The sequence below is a fragment of the Neofelis nebulosa genome, chromosome 3, assembly GCF_028018385.1.
Source record: "Neofelis nebulosa isolate mNeoNeb1 chromosome 3, mNeoNeb1.pri, whole genome shotgun sequence".
Classification (NCBI taxonomy): Eukaryota; Metazoa; Chordata; class Mammalia; order Carnivora; family Felidae; genus Neofelis; species Neofelis nebulosa.
The window spans coordinates 171,411,051-171,429,351 of NC_080784.1; the positions used below are offsets into that span (position 1 = coordinate 171,411,051).

At 41.8% G+C, this 18,301-nt stretch overlaps 2 protein-coding genes across 4 annotated transcripts in view; one reads left to right on the forward strand and one right to left on the reverse strand.

The window, feature by feature from the left end:
• GRXCR1 (glutaredoxin and cysteine rich domain containing 1) overlaps positions 1-2,667 on the reverse strand; it is a 316,157-nt gene extending 313,490 nt beyond the window's left edge. For all 3 annotated transcript variants that reach the window (XR_009259609.1, XR_009259611.1, XR_009259610.1), the window contains exons 1-2: positions 2,326-2,667; positions 22-91 (exon numbers count right to left, since the gene is read on the reverse strand). The gene's annotated coding sequence lies outside the window, so the exon portion shown is untranslated. The remainder of the gene's footprint in view (positions 1-21; positions 92-2,325) is intronic.
• ATP8A1 (ATPase phospholipid transporting 8A1) overlaps positions 1,608-18,301 on the forward strand; it is a 232,689-nt gene continuing 215,995 nt past the window's right edge. Inside the window, exon 1 of the mRNA XM_058722721.1 lies at positions 1,608-1,921. Within this exon, the coding sequence (XP_058578704.1) occupies positions 1,873-1,921 (49 nt within the window). The 5' untranslated portion in view covers positions 1,608-1,872. The remainder of the gene's footprint in view (positions 1,922-18,301) is intronic.

Genomic DNA, 18,301 nt, shown 5'->3' on the forward strand with positions numbered 1-18,301 from the left:
TGTCTCCATGGTTGTACTTACCCTTTTAATTTGTTCCAGACTCATGTTCATCAAGCCAGAGGATACCTGCTTTATACAGGAAGTCCTGGACCTGGAAGAAATAAAAATGGCCAGTGATGACAGTCTTAACAAGACTGCTTATTTCTTACTTTTCGAAGACCATACTTGAAAATCATGACCATCACTAAAACACAATTATCTTGAGCCCTGCTCTACCCTTGCTGATGTTTCAGGAATACTGGAAATACATTTTCTTTGTTCTAATCCCAGCCTTTGAATCAGAGCCTAGGAGAGTGGGCTCTTCATAAATATGCATTGACCACATAACGGGGAGTATTAATGTAGGGCAGAGCTCTGATTAGCAAATGTTACCTGCAGGAGGCAAACGAAATACCACAAATGGAGATAAGATGCTGTTAGTGGATTTCATTTTATCTTGAGGGTTGGGAATAATCACTTATCTCTCTGGTCAAACCTCCTCAGATCTCTCCCTTCAGGATCTGAAAACAACTCACATAAAAGGCCTCTCTTCCACAGGATACTGGAGGAAGAGCACAAGATGAAGGAAGAAGCAAATTGCTTTTAATTTAATTTATTCCTTTCTTGCCATTTCAGCAGCTCACCAGAATCTACATAAAACCTTACATTCTAACTTGAAGATAAAATCAGCAATAAAAGAATACGGTACTAGTTTCAAAAACTTGTTAGCATAGACCTTGCTATACAAAATAAAAGGTAATGAGGTTAGGATGATCACTAGGGTATGGAGCAAATTAAAATGTAGCATTTATGGATTTTATGCTAGGGCACTTCCCCTTTTCAAGTAAAACTACTGCACTCAACTTCCTGCAGGTTTGACTCCACGCAAAAACCCAAAACAAAAAAGTCCTTTGTGAACCACCTAGCACAATTGTTGAATTTACTGCAATTCCCGAGCGTCGTCGGACTGAGAGCACACACTGGCGGGACGCAACTGCCCACTCGCAAGCAGTCCGCCTACAACCAAGCACCGTGGCCGGAGGAGCACTAGCGCGGGGGTGGGAAGCCCGGCCTCAGAGCCTGTTGCTCGCGGGCCGGGCTATGGGGCAAGTAAGGCTCAGGCAGTGAGGGTTGCCGGCCGCTCTGGGAGGCTAGAATTCCACCCAGGCGGCGACCTCGCGGTCCCTTTCCATTGCCCGGACTGGGACTTAACCCTTGGCGTCCCAAGCCTTCTCGCCCCCTTCGCCGGTCCACTCGGACCCAACACCACTTTCTAGACCAAGGCCAACTCCATTGCTATTAAAAGCCGCAGGGTAGTGGGAAGGAGATACACGGAGATACAGGGGCAAAGCACACCTTCCTCTCTAGTCAAGACTTCGGCAGAGTCAGAACCTTGTGGAGCAAGGACGGGACGAGCCGAAGCTGCGAGACGGAGCGAGGGCGCCCGGGGGGTGAAGAGGAGGCTGGGAGCTGACCACCCTTCCCCCGCAGGAATGGTACGGTCCGGGGCGGGGCGGGGCGGGGCGGAGGAGGTTCTCCCGGCTCTCTCCCCGCCCCTCTCCCGACTTCCCTGCCGGGCTGCCGCGGGAGCGAGTGAGCGCGCGCCTCGGCGACCCCTCCCCCGGCGTCGGCACCCGAGCTCCGCCCCTCGCCGAGCCGCCCCCTCGGCGGCTGCCGGGAGAGCTCGCTAGCGCCGCAGACGCCACCACCTTCGTAGTCTCTTCCTGCAGCTCCGGCGTGCGGGGGCCGTCCGGCGGCGGCGCTGCCCTGGGTGGGCTGCGGGGCCCGCGCGGCCGCTGAGCACTCGGCGCCGCGCAGCCAGGTCTCCCGCCCGCGCGGCGCCGTGACAGGTGCAGAGTCCCAGCTGAGGATCCACCTGCGGCGGGCGCAGCGATGCCCACCATGCGGAGGACCGTGTCGGAAATCCGCTCCCGCGCGGAGGGTGAGCGGCCGCCGCAGCGCGGGGCTGTGCGCGCAGCGCGCACGGGGGTGGCTCAGGGCCAGCTTGGGGTCGGGCCGTGTGTGTGTTAGGGAAAAGATGCCCCCGTCCCACCTCTTCCCCTAGGTAAGTCTGGCTGTCGTGCCTGCCCTGGCAGATCCTTCTCCCAGCGCCGCCTGCAGTGCATTCGCAGACCCCTTCCCGGCTCTAGAGCCCTGAAATTGGTGTCCTCGGCGGGAGCCCCAGGGCTTGCTTTACACTGCAGCGTGACAACTCGGTTCCTGTCACCGAGGGCTCTCGTCCTGCCCACCGCCCTCCCCGCTAGCGCACCAGCCACCCTGTCTCCACTTGGCTTCTTCACCCTATTGAACAGACCCCAGCCCGCCGCCCCCGCCTCTGGCACCCACCTTTTTGCAGCTCCCTCCCCGCGGCTCCCCAAGGAGCGGGGTGCGTTTTCCAGACTCAGGATCCTTTGATCCACAGCCCCTTGCCTCTGACAGCGTGAGGAGCCTTAATTGCGGCTGGGTGCCCAGCGGGTTCTGTGCATTACGGTTTGCAATTCTCCCTCCTGCAGTGGAGTCCACCCAGCTTCCGTCTGCGATCTCATTTTTGTTTTTCCTTTTCCTTGATGTCCTCACTTTGGCCAGCTAAGCTGACTTTTTAGCTAGGTGGAAGCCGTTTTCTTTGCTCCACCCAGGGCCAGCTGTTGAATGGCTACACCTGTCAGCAGTGAGCAACAGATGCCCAAGGGTATATAGCAAGTAAGCTTTTGGAGGGCTGAGACACCCTCTTCATCTTATCTCAGGAGCCCTCAGCATTCTTCCTGGCAAGTGACAGTCACTCGGTAAACATTTCTTGATTTTGCTTATGGCAAAGCCAAGGTTGTACATATCTCGAGTTTTGTTTTGTTTCTCTCTCCCATAAACCAGGACTTGAATTTGCAAAGGGTGGAATAACGTGGTTTTGAGAACTAGTCTATCTTGCGGTCATCACTGGTTCCCTCCCCCCCCTCCCCCCCTCCCCCCCCCTTAATGTGAGGCAGGTGGTAAAGTGGTTTTAGAAAGGTCTAGCAGTTAGGAGACTAGGACTCCAGGGCTTGAGACAGGCCATTTTACTGTTTTTCCTCCTCAGAATCTTCATGTAAAAAAAAAAAAAAAAAAAAGAATGGGGACATCGAGTTGTAGTATCTGTGGTTTACTTGTTACAGCGTTTAGGCAATACTAAATGAAACTGTTCTGAGTAGTGGCCACACAAGAGTCAAAGCTGACCTGTGTCCTACATAGGAATTTCGTACATACTTATTGTTATTTGTACTGTAATGGAAAAGTATGTAAGACATGACAATTTTGGATACAAGGTGAATAAATGGTAGTATCATTTTTTAAAAGAACATGGTAAAAAATTTATTCGTTCTTTTTCATCTTACCCATCTGAGTGAAATGAATGAATATTTCTAATCATCTGAGTGAGCCATACAGGTAATGAAAATAGAGTGGTAATAATTGGGATTGTTTTTTCAAATAGCAGCAACTAATGAACCATGTATCGTGGGAAATCAGAAAAAGAGAAAAGACCAGAAAACAATGCAAAACCTGTGGCATGTGAGTGGGTGTTATTAATACCGAAATGCTACAGTATTGTTTTTTTATTGTTATGTGTATTTTTCCAAGCATTTTCTCAACACTTCTGGAAGTAAGTGAAGGTGGTCTCATCCGATAGTTGAGGAAACCGTGGCCCACGTTGAGGTCCTTGCCCAAGGTCAAGTAGCTAGTTCAGTGACACGTTTGGACTTACAGCTCTGGGAAAATAAGGACTTTTTAATTTAATCTTTGTATTCCCTGTGCATCCCGGGGTCAGGGCCATAATGGAGCTTGGTGAATGACTCTTCCCTCGCATAGTGGTTGATTTCAGTTTATTATGTGCTCAGTAGGTTGCTCAGGACTATGGTGAGGACAACATAAATAATGACTCTGTAGGCTGGAGATATGGCTCATTGCCCGCCCTGCCCACACTTTTCTTTCCTAAGGCATATTCTCCTTTGACAGCTCCTGCTGCCTAAAGGGCCTTGTTCTGAACTGCAACGCCTTTGGCTCAGCTGATTGGACCAGGGTGGTCTCATGACTCAAGGGCAGACAATCCTACAAGGTAGTGCAGACACTTGTAACCTTGTGGTTTGGCTCAAAAAGATTCTCTGTGGTGAGCATCTCTCTCATGGGAAGAGTTAAGCTTACAGCTGGAGGGTGAAAATTGAAACAGAAAGGGACAGAGGTGAATAGGCTAGTGGAGGAAAGAATGGCTGGCTCTAATAGGTCACATGAATGCTGCTGTCATGAGGAAGCAGGAACTATGGTAAACAGAGAAAAATAGGAGAGAGAATGGATTGGATGGAGAGAATGGGGCAGAGAGACAGATGCTGACAGGCGGTAGCCCAGCCTTGGAACTCCTCCCTCCCTGAGTTTTCTAGTCACTGTTCCCAAGCAGTGTTAGAATAAGCTCTTTTTTTCCCTCCAAGTGACTTAAATGGGTTTCTGTTCCCTGCAGCCAGATTGGCCAGATGCACGGCTTTCCTGTGTACAAGTTATTTACATCCCAATTAGGGCTAGAGAACTTACAAGAAATAAGGAATAAATAGTCCACAAGGGGATGCTATTAATTGAACATTGTGCTTTCTATGGCTGACATACATACCATTGGAGGTCAGGACATAGAACATGAGGCCTACTGAGTGAATGCTTCATTGAGGAATAATTTGAGATGAGTGCTTCCCAAACTTTAAGGAGCACATCAGTCATCTAGGGATCTTGTTGGGTATAGATTCCAAGTTGGTAGGTCTGGGATGGGGCTGCAGCTGTTGCATTTCTGACAAACTCCCAGATAATGCTGGATGGCACTGGCCTTCAGGTCTGTGTAGCAAGATTTCAAAGGATATTGCCTTTTTTTTTTTTTCTTTCAGTAGTTGGGAGGGTGTTAAAGGTAGAGAGTAACCAATTGAAAAAATGGTGAAAGTCAACATAGCTTATTTGAGAGATATTAAGGAAATTAGCCAGGAGCAGAGGAGACTTGGAAGGAGCAGGATATAAATATGTATAGGTAAATTACTGCTAGATTACAAGGTATTTCAAATGCCAAGATGAGTCATTTGGATACAGAATCAAGTATTTGAAGGAGATCTTAGAGATTGTCTAATCCATTTCTCCTTCAAGCATGAGTCCAGTGTGTAATATATGTAACAGGGCCAGTTAGGCCCCAAATCATCATAGGGGAATGACATCCCCAAAAAAGTAAATGTCTTAGAAAGATGCATCTGGAAGCATGTTGGATGGTTTGGAGAGAATGGCAAGATAGACTCTTATCATTAAAAAAAAAAAAAAAATCTAGTAATGACAAAGGTCAGGATTAGTTTTGAAGTACAGCAGTGAGAATGGGAAGGGAGGAATCTGAGATATTGCTGAGTAAAACATTAACTCATTCAGCAGGTATCTGTTGAGCTCCTACAAGTTCTATTTCAGGTACTTGGGATACATTGGTGAACAGGATAGAAAAAAAGCTCTGCCCTGGAGGTGCTTACATTTTAGTGAGTTAAGAGACCAGGAAAACACAATGAATTAGCAAATTATAGAATTTGTTATGTAGTAAGTACTACAGGAAATATAACAGGAAGGTACAATGCATAAGGTTGGTGGATGGATTACAATTTTAAATAGGTTGATTAGGCTGGCCTTCACTGAAAAGATGCCATGGAGAAAGTGAAGGAATTAGCCTTGTGGAGATCTAGGGGAAGGAAGAGTGTTCTAGGTAGAGGGAATAGTCACAGCACAGGCCCCCAAGACAAGAGAGTCAGGAGTGTTAAAGGAACAGTGTGGGGGAGAATAGTAGGAAAGGAGGTCACAAAAGTCACATCATAGAACATAGCAATATAGATCGGGAGACAAATGGATTAAAATAAGAAATTCTAAGCAGGAATTTTGAATTCTAATGTTTGTAAGATCTCTAGTATCTCAAAGCCACATTTTGGGGGTGTTACTCATGAAGATTTTCTTCATTAGATCTGCAGGACTGAGAATCTACATTCTTAATGAACGTCCCAGGATGTTCTGGTATAAGTGAAACACATTTTGAGGACCTCTGCTTTAGTCTTGAATCTGACTGATTGGGAAAATTATTAAAAGATAAGGAACTTGAGGAGAGTCAATACAATGAGAAGTAGTAATTGTGGGATATCCAAGGGGATGTGTTTTGAAGATACTTAGAATTGGAAGGTAGATGTGGGCAAAATCAAATGGGAATCTTGAGTTTAGAGGTAATAGGTAATCCCTGAGACTAGATAAATTTTCCAGAAAGCAAAACAGGATGAAACAGAAGACTAAGAATTCTGAATTTCTTCATTTTTACCCCAGCTAAATCAAATGAGTCTCTGAATACAACATTAGGAATGTTAGAATCAGGGACGGAAATTGTGGTGGTTTATACAGAATTTTCTCTTGTAACACTAGAATGGAGGTAAGCAGTCCAGAGCAGCTATGCTTGATACATAAAATTGGAAGGGACATTGTCTCCTTACACCTTTCTGCTTCACCATCTTCCATGAAGTCATAACGTGGTTGCTGGGGTTCCAACCATCATGGAAAAGCTCCAGATAGGAAAACACAGAAAGATGAAAGACCAAAGGGTTTTCCTGGAAGTACCACACAAAGACTCTTGTTTATTTTACTGTGGCTTCCATCTGCAAGGGAAGCTGGGAATGGAATTTTCTAGCTAGCCACATTACTCAGTGTTTTATTACTAAAGGAGAAAGAAAGAATGGCTATTGGGTACACAGCTAACAGGCACAGAGACCTTCAGGTGTTGAGATTGGCAAAGGCTCTTGCTTGAAATAAAGGAGTGTTCTGGAGCTCATAATTGATAAAATAATAAGCATTTAATTGTTCAAAACTAAGGAAATGTACACATACACACACACCTGTCCAATAGTTTGCATTTTCTTCTGCTGAATATTAGGCTAAAATGTAAGGCATTCATTTGGTTGTGTAAAATATGTGCGAAGTGATCAATTTAGTTGTTTTAGGCATTGTTTTCCTAAACTAGTCAGTGTAAATGGCAACTTTAAAATGTTTGCAATTTTATAGCATATTGTGTTTTATTTACTTAAAAGATAGCGAAAGGAACATTCGAATAGTTTCTGTAAGAATTGTTAAAGGGAAATTTGGGGGAGGTTTCATTTGTCCAGGTAAAAGATGACTAAGAATACCTGTTCCTTTAATAAGCATGTATTATGCACCTGCTGTGTGCCAGCTAGTTGGGTGATGAGACAAAAAGGTGTGGTGAATGAATGAGATCCCAAAGGAAACCTGGAGATCGGTTTTAGATTTAGAACTGATACGGCATTGTGAGAGAGTGGGAATGTGAGTATAGTGATACTTCACAAAATCAGTATTTGAGAATCCCCAATATATTTCATTTCGCTTAGTGCAATTCTAGAGATAGTAAGTGTGGCAGAACTAAAATTTTTAAGGTTTTCTAAAATATAGCATATCGTTCACATTTTCATCATGTCATTTCAAAAACAGTGAGAACTGAATCATGTGCTACTTTACAACCATAGGAAAGTTTGTGTGGTGAGTATAGTTTTGAAGTTGAGTTTCTCCAGTATGAACCCTATAGTATAGGTTTCTGTTCACAGAGTTTCATTAGAATGTAAATGTTGTAAAGGCAGCAGTCTCATTCTTCACTGCTAGCTGGAGCCCGTACCTTTCAAAGCTATTATTCTCTGGATCGTCAATTCCCTAAACTAAAGGCAGGGATTTTTGTCTATTTTGTTTACCGATACATGGCTCCCACTGAGGACGTTGCCTGGAATGTAATAGAAGCTCAGATATTGTTGAATGAATAAATTAATCTTATGACTTAGAGGTAAGATGATCTAGAGATGCCTTACAACTAGACCTATTTGACACCCTCCTCCTGCGAGAGCAATTTAAAAACAAAACAAACAAACAAAAACAACAGTGTGAACAGTGTGATCTGTTTAGTGCTCTACACTGCACTTCGGGTAGTGGCCCTCCATGTTTGTCACATGAATGGATAACTCTGAACTTTGTTTTTAATGGAAAAGCCTAACATTGTTCTCTGGATCTTAGAAGTTTCACACTTGCTCATTGGAAAAAAATGCGCACTGTAAAAGGTGTCAGAAAGACAGTAAAAATCACCCCAAACTATGCCTTCCAAATATAACTACTGCTAACATTTTAATATATATATATATGTATATATTTGCAACTACTTTCCAGTGGGAAACAGTGATAGTTTATATTCTCTGCCTAGAGCTGAGCCTAGAATTTAGTAGGGGCTCAATACTATTTGCTGAATACATAGATCATTAATTTCATGAAAGCTTAACATTTTTATGTTAGTGTATAATTACTAAGGGATTTTCTATGGCATTTAGGTCATTTCAGGTTTTTAAAAAGGATTCTTGAATAAGCATTTTTAGACATCTGTACACTTTTCTGATTATTTCTTTGTAAAAAGGCCCTAGGAGAGGGATTTCTGGATCAAAAGTCTGCATCTTTTAAATGGCTATTGATACATATTTCAAAATTGCTGGAAAGATTGTATCAATTTATACATCTACTAAAAGTAACCAAGAGTGCATACTTCTCTATTCCTTCTCCAACATTGTATTGCCACCTTTCTCACCCTTATGAATATCTGATGCAAAAAATGAATCTCTAAGTTTACATTGCTTTCAGTTATTAGGTTAAATATATTTTGTCATAAAATGACATGGAATTTGTTTTGTATTGAAATTTAAGAGCTTCTCATATGTTAAAGATAGTAATTTTTCGCTGCTTATAGTTTGTTAACTTCTTTATAGTGTTTTCTAGTGTATGTTAATTTTCAGAAGCATTTTTTAAATTAAAAAAATCATTGTAGTTGGCATACAATGTTACATTAGTTTCAGATGTATAACATAATGATTGAACTTCTCCATGCATTATGCTCTGCTCACTGCCAAGTGTAGCCACCTTCTGTCACCTCACAGTACTGTTACAATACAATTGACTATCATCCCTATGCTGTACTTTTCATTCCTATGACTTTTTCATTCCATATCTGGAAGCCTGTACCTCCCACTCCCCTTCACCCGTTTTGCCCATCCTTTCTACCCACCCTTGCCTCTGACAACCATTGGTTTGTTCTCTGTATCTGTGAGTCTGTTTCTGTTTTTTGTTTCTTTGTTCATTTCTTTTATTTATGAAATTCCACACATAAGTGAAATCATGTAATTTGTCTTCCTCTGACCTTTTTCACTTAGCAGGTCCTGTAGGTCCTGGAGTCTGTAGGCCCATCCCACAGGGATGTGTTGTCTCAAATGGCAAGATTTCATTCTTCTTTATGGCTGAGTAATATTCCATTATATGTATGTATGTGTGTGTGGATCCATCCATCGGTGGATTCTTGGGTTGCTTCCATATCTTCAGTATGGTAAATAGTGCTGCAATAAACATAGGGGTGCATATATCTTTTCAAATTAGTGTTTTCGTTTCCTTTGGGTAAGTACCCAGTGGTAGTATTACTGGATCACATGGTATTTACATTTTCAATTTTTTTGCACAATCTCCTTATTGTTTTCCATAGTGGCTATACCAGTTTACATTCTCCTTAATGGTAAATGAGGGTTCCTTTTTCTTCACATCCTTGCCAACACTTATTTGTTTTTCCAATAACAGCCATTCTGACAGGTGTAAGGTGATATCTCATTGTGGTTTTGATTTGCATTCCCCTGATGGTTAGTGATGTTGAGATACTCTCATGTGTCTCTTGGCCTTCTGTACATCTTTGGAAAAATGTCTCTTCATGTCATCTGCCCATTTTTAATCAGATTATTTGTCTTCTTGATAGTTGTATAACTTCTTTATATATGTTGGATATTAACCCCTAATCAGATATATTATTTGCAAATATCTTCTCCCATTCACTAGGTTTCTTTTTCATTTTGTTGATGATTTTCTTCATTATGCAAAAGTTTGTTTGTTTGTGTGTTTGTTTTGGTGGGATCCCAATAGTTTATTTTTGCTTTTGATTCTCTTGCCTCAGGAGACATCTCTAGAAAAATGTTGCTAAGGCTAATGTCCAAGAGATTATTGCCTACTTTTTCTTTTCTTTCTTTTTTTTTTTTAAGTTTACTTATTTATTTTGAGAGAGAGAGAGAGAGCACATGTGTGTGCACAGGCAATTTGGGGATGGGCAGAGAGAGGGGGAGAGGGAGAATCCCAAGGAGGCTCTGTGCTCAATCTCCCAAACCATGAGATCATGACCTCAGCCGAAATCAAGAGTCAGATGCTTAACCGACTGAGCCACCCAGGTGCTCCATGCTTATTTTTTCTTTAAGGAGTTTTATTCTTTCATATCTTACATATCTCATCTCTTTAATCCATTTTGAGTTTGTTTTGGTGTATGACATAAACAAGTGGTCTAGTTTCATTATTTTGCATGTAGCTCTCTGGTTCTCCAAGCACCATTTATTGAAGAGGCTGTCTTTTTCCCCTTTGTGTATTCTGGCTTCCCTTGTTGTAATTTTAAAAATAATTTTTTTTAAATGTTATTCACTTTTGAGAGAGACACAGCATGAGCAGGTGAGGGGCAGAGAGAGAGGGAGACACAGAATCTGAAGCAGGCTCCAGGCTCTGAGCTGTCAGCATAGAGCCTGATGTGGAGCTACAACCCACGAACCCTGAGATCATTACCTGAGCTAAAGTTCAATGCTTAACTGGCTATTTATTCATTTTTTAAGAGAGAGAGCACAAGCAGGGTAGGAGCAGAGAAAGAGGGAGACACAGAATCTGAAGCAGGTTACAGGTTCTGAGCTGTCAGCACAGAGCCCGACATGGGGCTCCAACCCACAAACCATGAGATCGTGACCTGACCTGAAGTTGGATGCTTAACCAACTGAGCCACCCAGGTGCCCCACCTTTGTTTTAGATTAATTAACCATATAAGCATGGGCTTATTTCTGGGCTCTCTATCCTGTTCCATTGATGTATATATTTTTGTGCCAATGCCATACTGTTTTGATTACCATAGCTTTATATGTAGTATGGCTTGAAATCTAGGATTGTGGTCCCCTCCTACTTTGTTCTTCTTTTTCAAGATTACTTTGGCTATTCAGGGTCCTTTGTGGTTTCTTATAAATTTTAGGATTCTTTGTTCTAGTTCTGTTTAAAATACTATTGGTTTTTGATAGGCATTGCATTGAATCTATAGATTGCTTTGGGCAGTATGGATATTTTAACAATATTCTTCCATCTATGAGCACAGTATAACTTTCCATTTGTGTCATCTTCAATTTCTTCAATCAGTGTTTTAGGTTTCAGAGTACAAGTCTTTTACTTCTTTGGTTTTTAGGTATTTTCGGTGGGGTGGGGGGGAGTTCAGTTGTGAGTAGAATTGTTTTCTTAGTTTCTCTTTCTGCTATTTTGTTATTAGTGTATAGAAACACAACAGATTTCTGTGTATTTTGTATCCTGCAACTTTACTGACTTCATTTATTCCAATTTCTTGGTGAAGTCTTCAGGGTTTTATATATATTTGTGTATATGTGCATATATAGTATGTGTGTATAATCATGTAATCTGCAAATAGTTTTACTTCTTCCTTACCAATTTGGATGCCTTTTCTTTCTTTTTCTTGTGTGATTGCTGTGGCTAGGACTTCCAGTATTATCGTAAGTAAATGTGACATGCATTGACATACTTGTCTTATTTCTGATCTTAGAGGAAAGGCCTTCAGCTTTTCCCCATGGAGTATGATGTTAGCTGTGGGTTTGTCGTATATGGCCTTTATTATGTTGAGATGTATTCCTTCTAAACCCACTTTAAGAGTTTTATCCATGGATATTGAATTTTGTCAAATGCTTTTTCTGCATCTGTTGAGATGATTATATGGGTTTTTTCCTTCATTTTGTTAATGTGATGCATCATGTTTTTTAATTTTTTTTAATGTTAATTTATATTTCAGAGAGAGAGGGGCAGTGACAGTGTGTGAGCAGGGAAGGGGCCGAGAGAGAGATGGAGACAGAATCTGAAGTAGGCTCCAGGCTCCAGTCTCCGAGCTGTCAGCACAGAGCCCCAATGCAGGGCTTAAACTCAGAAGGCATGAGATTGTGACCTGAGCCAAAGTCAGACACTCAACCTACTGAGCCACCCAGATGCCCCAAATGTGGTGCATCATGTTGATTGATTTTTGGATATTGAACCATTATTGCATCCTGGGATAAATATCAGTTGATCATGGTAAATGATTCTTCTAATGTATTGTTGAATGTGGTTTGCCAATATTTAGTTGAGGATTTTTGCATATATGTTTATCAGGAATATTGGCCTCATATGGCCTGGCTGCTGAGTGAGGATCTGTAGCTGGGGCTATGCAAGCTTGGAGTGTTCTGGGATGCTTTGCCCTTGAGTGCCCTTGGCAAGATGGCTGTAGCTATCGTGGGTACTGTCTAGGGTGTCCCAGCATGTACCGCACTGGGGCCCACTTTGGTGGGATGGCTTGAGCTGGTGTCGGCGAGGGGTCCAGGCTCACTGAGGCAGCAGGCCAGCTGGGGTGCTCAGACTCAGCTCCCATCTGCTCTGTCAACAAACAGTGGCGCACATCAACCCGTCTAACTCTGGAGAGTATTCCATGGCTCTCTTGTGGTTTAGCACATTTCTGGATAACTTCCTTTATATTCTATTTGCTGTTTTAAACTGTGGCTGGACAGGGTTATGGGCCCACGCTCACGGAGGCAGCAGACCAGCCAGGGTGCCCAGACCCCAATTTTGTCTGCACTATCCAGGTGGAGGGGTAATATAATGTAACAGGGCTGCTGGTGGCCAACCCCACTGACTTGGGGAGTTCCAGCAGGCCCGCCAGTGCTTGGTGGATACAGTTCTTTTAAACTGAAGCTTTTTTTCTGTGCCCCAGGACAGATGAGTCTGCTTACAGTCCCTCAGTACTGCTGTTCATGGTGTTGGAGGTAGGCGTTCCCAGTTGTTACCATGTCTCTGACTCTCCTGCCACCCTCTATGTGGTTTCTCTAACTTTTGTTGTACAGAAGCTGCAGTCATCCATATGTAGGTGTAGATTCAGTGTGTCCACCAAAGAGGGGATTTTAAGGTCTTTCTACGTCGCTAGCTTGGACCCTTCCCTACATCCAAGTTAATTTTTATGATGTATCATCTTTCAGTTTTGTCATTAAAATTTATACTTTAATGTCATATTTCTCATTTCAAGGTAAAGGTAATTTTTCACTTACATTTTTCTTCTAGTACTTTTGCATTTCAGTTTAAACAGCTGTATGTGCAATTCCTGTGGGGTTTATTTTGTTGTGAACTGGGAGGTAGGGATCTAATTTTATTTTTCCTCAAATTATAATCCACGTGAGATAATAATCATGTATTTAATACTACATTCTTTTCATATTGCTTTGAGGTGTTTCTTTTATCTACTAAATTGACATATGTAGTTGAGTCATTTCTGGGAGCATTCTCTCCCCCTTTTCTCTGCCCTCCCCTCTCTGTTTTGGTCTCTTTTGACCCCTGCTATCAACTTCCATTCCGCAATTAGGAACTATCCTCATAGCTCTCTTACTCTCACTGCTCTTTTATCTGATTTTTTTCGTGTTCATTTTTCCACTTGACCCAGTGAATGCATCACTCAGTCAAGATTAAAAATGTTTTGAGAGGGGCGCCTAGGTGGCTCAGTTGGTTAAGCGTCCGACTTGGGCTTAGGTTATGATCGTGCAGTTTGTGGGTTTGAGCCCTGCATTGGGATATATGCTGACAGCTCAGAGCCTGGAGCCTGCTTCAGATTCTGTGTCTTTCTCTCTCTCTGCCCCTCCCCTATTCTCTCTCTCTCTCTCTCTCTCTCTCAAAAATAAGTAAACACTTAAAAAAATGTGTTGGGATATTTATTGAGATTGCATTGTTATGAATTTACTGAGAAAGTTGACATCTTTCATATGTTGGGTCATTGAAGGTTGGTTTCTTTTCTCCATTTATTGGTATTTCTCTCCTGTATTCTCTCCTGGTATTTATCTTCAAATAAATCCTGTCTACTTTAATAATTTGTTCATAGATTTATATTTTATGAAGATATTGTCAATAGAATCCTTTCTACGTTGTGTGTTCTTGTTTGACTGCTAACACATGTGAGGTGTTTGATTTTGACACTGACCATCAGTCTGAATTCTTTGAGTAGTTTTTCAGATAATTTTCATCTTTAGAAGTTGTAAAGTTATATTGTATGTCATGAAACAAAGTATTTTTAAATGGGGTTTTCAATTAAACTTGATCAGGTATGTTTTGGTTATACTATTTTTTTTAGCAAGATTGGTTCATTTTCATCTGCTGAAGTCTTGTGGACTCTGGTTCCAACAGACTACTTTGAAGGTTTCATATAAGAGCCCTTACAAAGTAGCAGAGATACTACTCTTCTGCTACGAGTACAGGTCAGAATTTAGACCGACTGGGATTTAACTAATGATTCCATGGAATCTGTTTATGTCAAATTGGCATTCCTATCTCAGATCAACACTAAGAGAAATAGAATGTGAGCTACAAATGCTAGACACGTGTAGTTTTTAATAATCTGGTAGCCATAGTTTAAAAATGAAAAGAAACAGGTGAAATTAATTTTAATAATATATTTTCTTTTACCTAGTATATCCAAAATACTATTTCACCGTATTTTGGATATAAAAATTAATAATGAGGTACTTTGCATTCAGTTTTCGTGTTATGTTTCAGAGTGCTGCGTATTTTGTATTTATAGCACATCTCAGTTTGCACTAGTCTCATGTTGTCAGTTGCCCACGTGGCCAGTGGCTGTCATTCTGGGCAGCACAGTTTGCAAACTACACCTCTACCATGTGTTTACATGTTAATATTTACTAGCATTCTTCAGAATAAAACTTCTCAGTGGCAATCATGGCTCGAAGTAAGCGTATTAAAAATATGTGTGTGGCTGTGCCTCTCAGCTTCTTTTCTTACAATAGAAGGCTGTCAAGAATATGCTCATAAAACCTTGTCAGTGCTTAAATGATACTGCTTTTGACATGGCCCTTGTGGCAATTTAGAGGTTTTATGTAAGTACATCATGGCATCTTTTGGAGCTACTGTTTTTTGTTTTTCTTTTTTTAATTCTCTTTTTAAATCTCTTTAATGAGCAAAAGCCATCCTGCTCTACCTTCCTATTATTTTCCGCTTAAATGTTAACACGTGATGTGTATACATAGATAGTAACTTTGAGTAGTGTGCTTTTATATACAGCATTGCCATCACTTTGGTTAATCTAAGGGGACTGTAGCACTTGGCTTCCCAGTCATTTACACAGCTAACTGGGCAAAGGGAAATGTCCATTTTATTTTATTTTTTTTTTAATTTTTTTTTAATGTTTATTTATTTTTGAGAGAAACAAAGACAGAATGTGAGTGGGTTAGGGGCAGAGAGAGAGGGAGACACAGAATCCGAAGCAGGCTCCAGGCTCTGAGCTATCAGCACAGAGCCCGACACGGGGCTCGAACTCACGAGCTGTGAGATCATGACCTGAGCCAAAGTCGGACGCTCAACCGACTGAGCCACCCAGGCACCCTGAAAATGTCCATTTTAAATTGAGCCTCTGTTCATTATTTTGTGTGAGACATCTTTGAAGATCAGTGATCTTTTTTTAAAAAATTTTTTCAATGTTTATTTTTGAAAGAGACAGAGTGCATGCGGGGGAGGGGCAGAGAGAGACAGAGACAGAGACAGAGACAGAATCTGAAGCAGGCTGCAGGCGCTGAGCTGTCAACCCAGAGCCCGACGCAGGGTTTGAATTCACGAACTGTGAGACTATGACCTGATCCGGAGTCTGAGGGAGCCACCCAGGTGCCCTGAAGATGACTGATCTTGATCTATCTGGGGTTGTATTTAACAGGATCCGATTAGTCAGGTGACAGTTGAGGCAGAGGTTATTATTAAGAAGGCCAGAGTTAGCCTGGATTCTCGACCAGGAAACCACTTTAGTAGGCCAGACCTATTTAGAATACAAGATTGGCTTTCATGAGGGAAGCAGGCAAACAGTGGTATACGAGGGTGGATCTGAGAGTTGGTTTATTCTGACACAGTCTAGAATAGCTTCTGCAATTGGCTTGGGTCTCATTGCTTACCTCAGGTCCTAAAAGAAATGCAGCTTGGTGTCAAATCCCTTTCCAGCATCTGCGTCCCAACTTTTCCTCTGATCTCTCCCTCACCTTTGTGTGGACTTAGCCCTGCCCCAGCCCTGCAAACCTTAAAGATAGGAGACATTTAAGGAGCTCTGACTTAGCACTCTAAGGATATGGCATGAATCACCCTGTCACCATTTCCTTGACCTTGGTACCTATCACAGCAGCTCAGAGCTCCTGGAGTGGGGCCCTGCCTTCCTTACTCTGGGAGAGGAGACCCTCCTTCCTGACCATAGCTTGAAACTGTACTTGTGAGCAAGTCTGATGCCAAACCAGGCCTGCCAAGAGTTCTGAATATCATTTGCTTTCACCTTCCCCACTATTGCTCTTGGCCAGCTGTCTGGACAAACGCGTCGCTCCATGTTGGAGCTCTTTGATTCTGGGTGCATCTGTAGTCCATGACCATTTTTCCTGGATCCCTCCCTTGCCCTGCCACTGTATTGTTATCCTAATGGCTGTGACAAGTTTGACCCTTTCCAGTTCCCACCTATCTAGTCTATCTTACTTTACTTTTTTTTTTTTTTATAACCCAGGCCATGTCCTATCTGACAAAATTAAATAAATAAAACAAGATCTCTGTGTATAGATTTTACCCAAATTTGATATGGTGCTCTATACCTTAAGCTTAAGTTGGGCTCATTCCACCATCAATGCCAGAATGATTGTGATAAAAGTTCGCAGGTGGACTTACTCCACTTTTGTAACTTTATTTTCACAGTTATGAATAGTGGTTAGAGAAATGACGTGAAGAAGAATGATTCTGTCTGCCATCTTTAATGTGTGTCCGACGTGGTCAGGCAGGGGGAGGCTTGTGTACTGTGGATTGTTTTATAGCCTTGTTATGTGTACCTCAGTGCTGCTCGACCCGGGTTGCACAGCGAATCAGATTGGGAGCTTCTAAGTAATACTGATACCTGGATGCATCACAGACCAGTGGAATCAGTCTGGTCCATTGGGCATATGGATCAAGCACTGATATTTTCTCTCCCAGGTAATTCTGAAGTGCAACAATGCTGAAAAACACTGGTGTAGTGAATTTGCTTACTTTGCAGAGAGGAGGAGGAACAGACTATATATAAAGCCATGTAGGTTGCCAGCCATAAACCAAGTGCATGTAGGTATTAGGGTAAAATTTTTTGTCTATTTTCCAGTTACCTACTGGGTCTAATTATCCTCCCCTTGCTTACCCTTCTCAGAAATGGTAACATTTATAGGATGATACTCGATTATTAGATTTTGAAGACTTTCTTTAAAATTCTGAATGCTTAATTTGTATAACCAAATGAGGAGTAAATACATTCAGTTTATTTTTAGCTGTTGTTATGTCTACTCTGGGAGTGTGATGAATTTGAGCTTTTCTGTAGTGTCATTACTAGTTTTTTGCTAGCCTACCTACTTTTAGTGTGTGGTAGTTAATTAATCTCTTTATTCAGCCTATATTTATAGCCTACGTATGTAATCATCTGCACCTAGAAGAAATACCTGAATGCTTTGCTAAGGGTCTGAAACTTCTGTGGCAACTTTATGTTAAAGGGTTTATTTTCTTCAGTTTATAATTTTTTCTTTTTTTTTTAAGTTTTTATTTAAATTCCAATTAACATACAGTGAAATATTAGTTTCAGGTGTACAGTATAGTGGTTCAACCCTTCCATACATCACCTGGTGCTCATCACAAGTGCCCTCCTTAATCCCCATCACGTATTTCACCCATCCCCCCAACCACCTCCCCTCTGGTGGCCGTCAGTTTGTTCTCTGTAGTTAAATGTTTGTTTCTTGGTTTGCCTCTAGCTTTTTTTTCCCTTTGCTTGTTCGTTTTGTTTCTTAAATCCCACATGAGTGAAATTATTTGGTATTTGTCTTTCTCTGACTTATTTTGTGTAGCATAACACTCTCTAACTCCATCCATATCTTTGCAAATGGCAAGATTTCATTCTTTTTATGGCTGTGTAGTATTCCCTTGTGTGCATGCATGTATATATCTTCTTCCTTATGCATTCATCAGTTGAAGGACACTTGGGCTGTTTCCATAATGTGGCTATGGTAGATAATGCTGCTGTAGACATCAGGGTGCATGTGTCCCTTTGAATTAGTATTTTTGTATTCTTTCATTTATCCCACAATGATGTTCAGTCTTACCA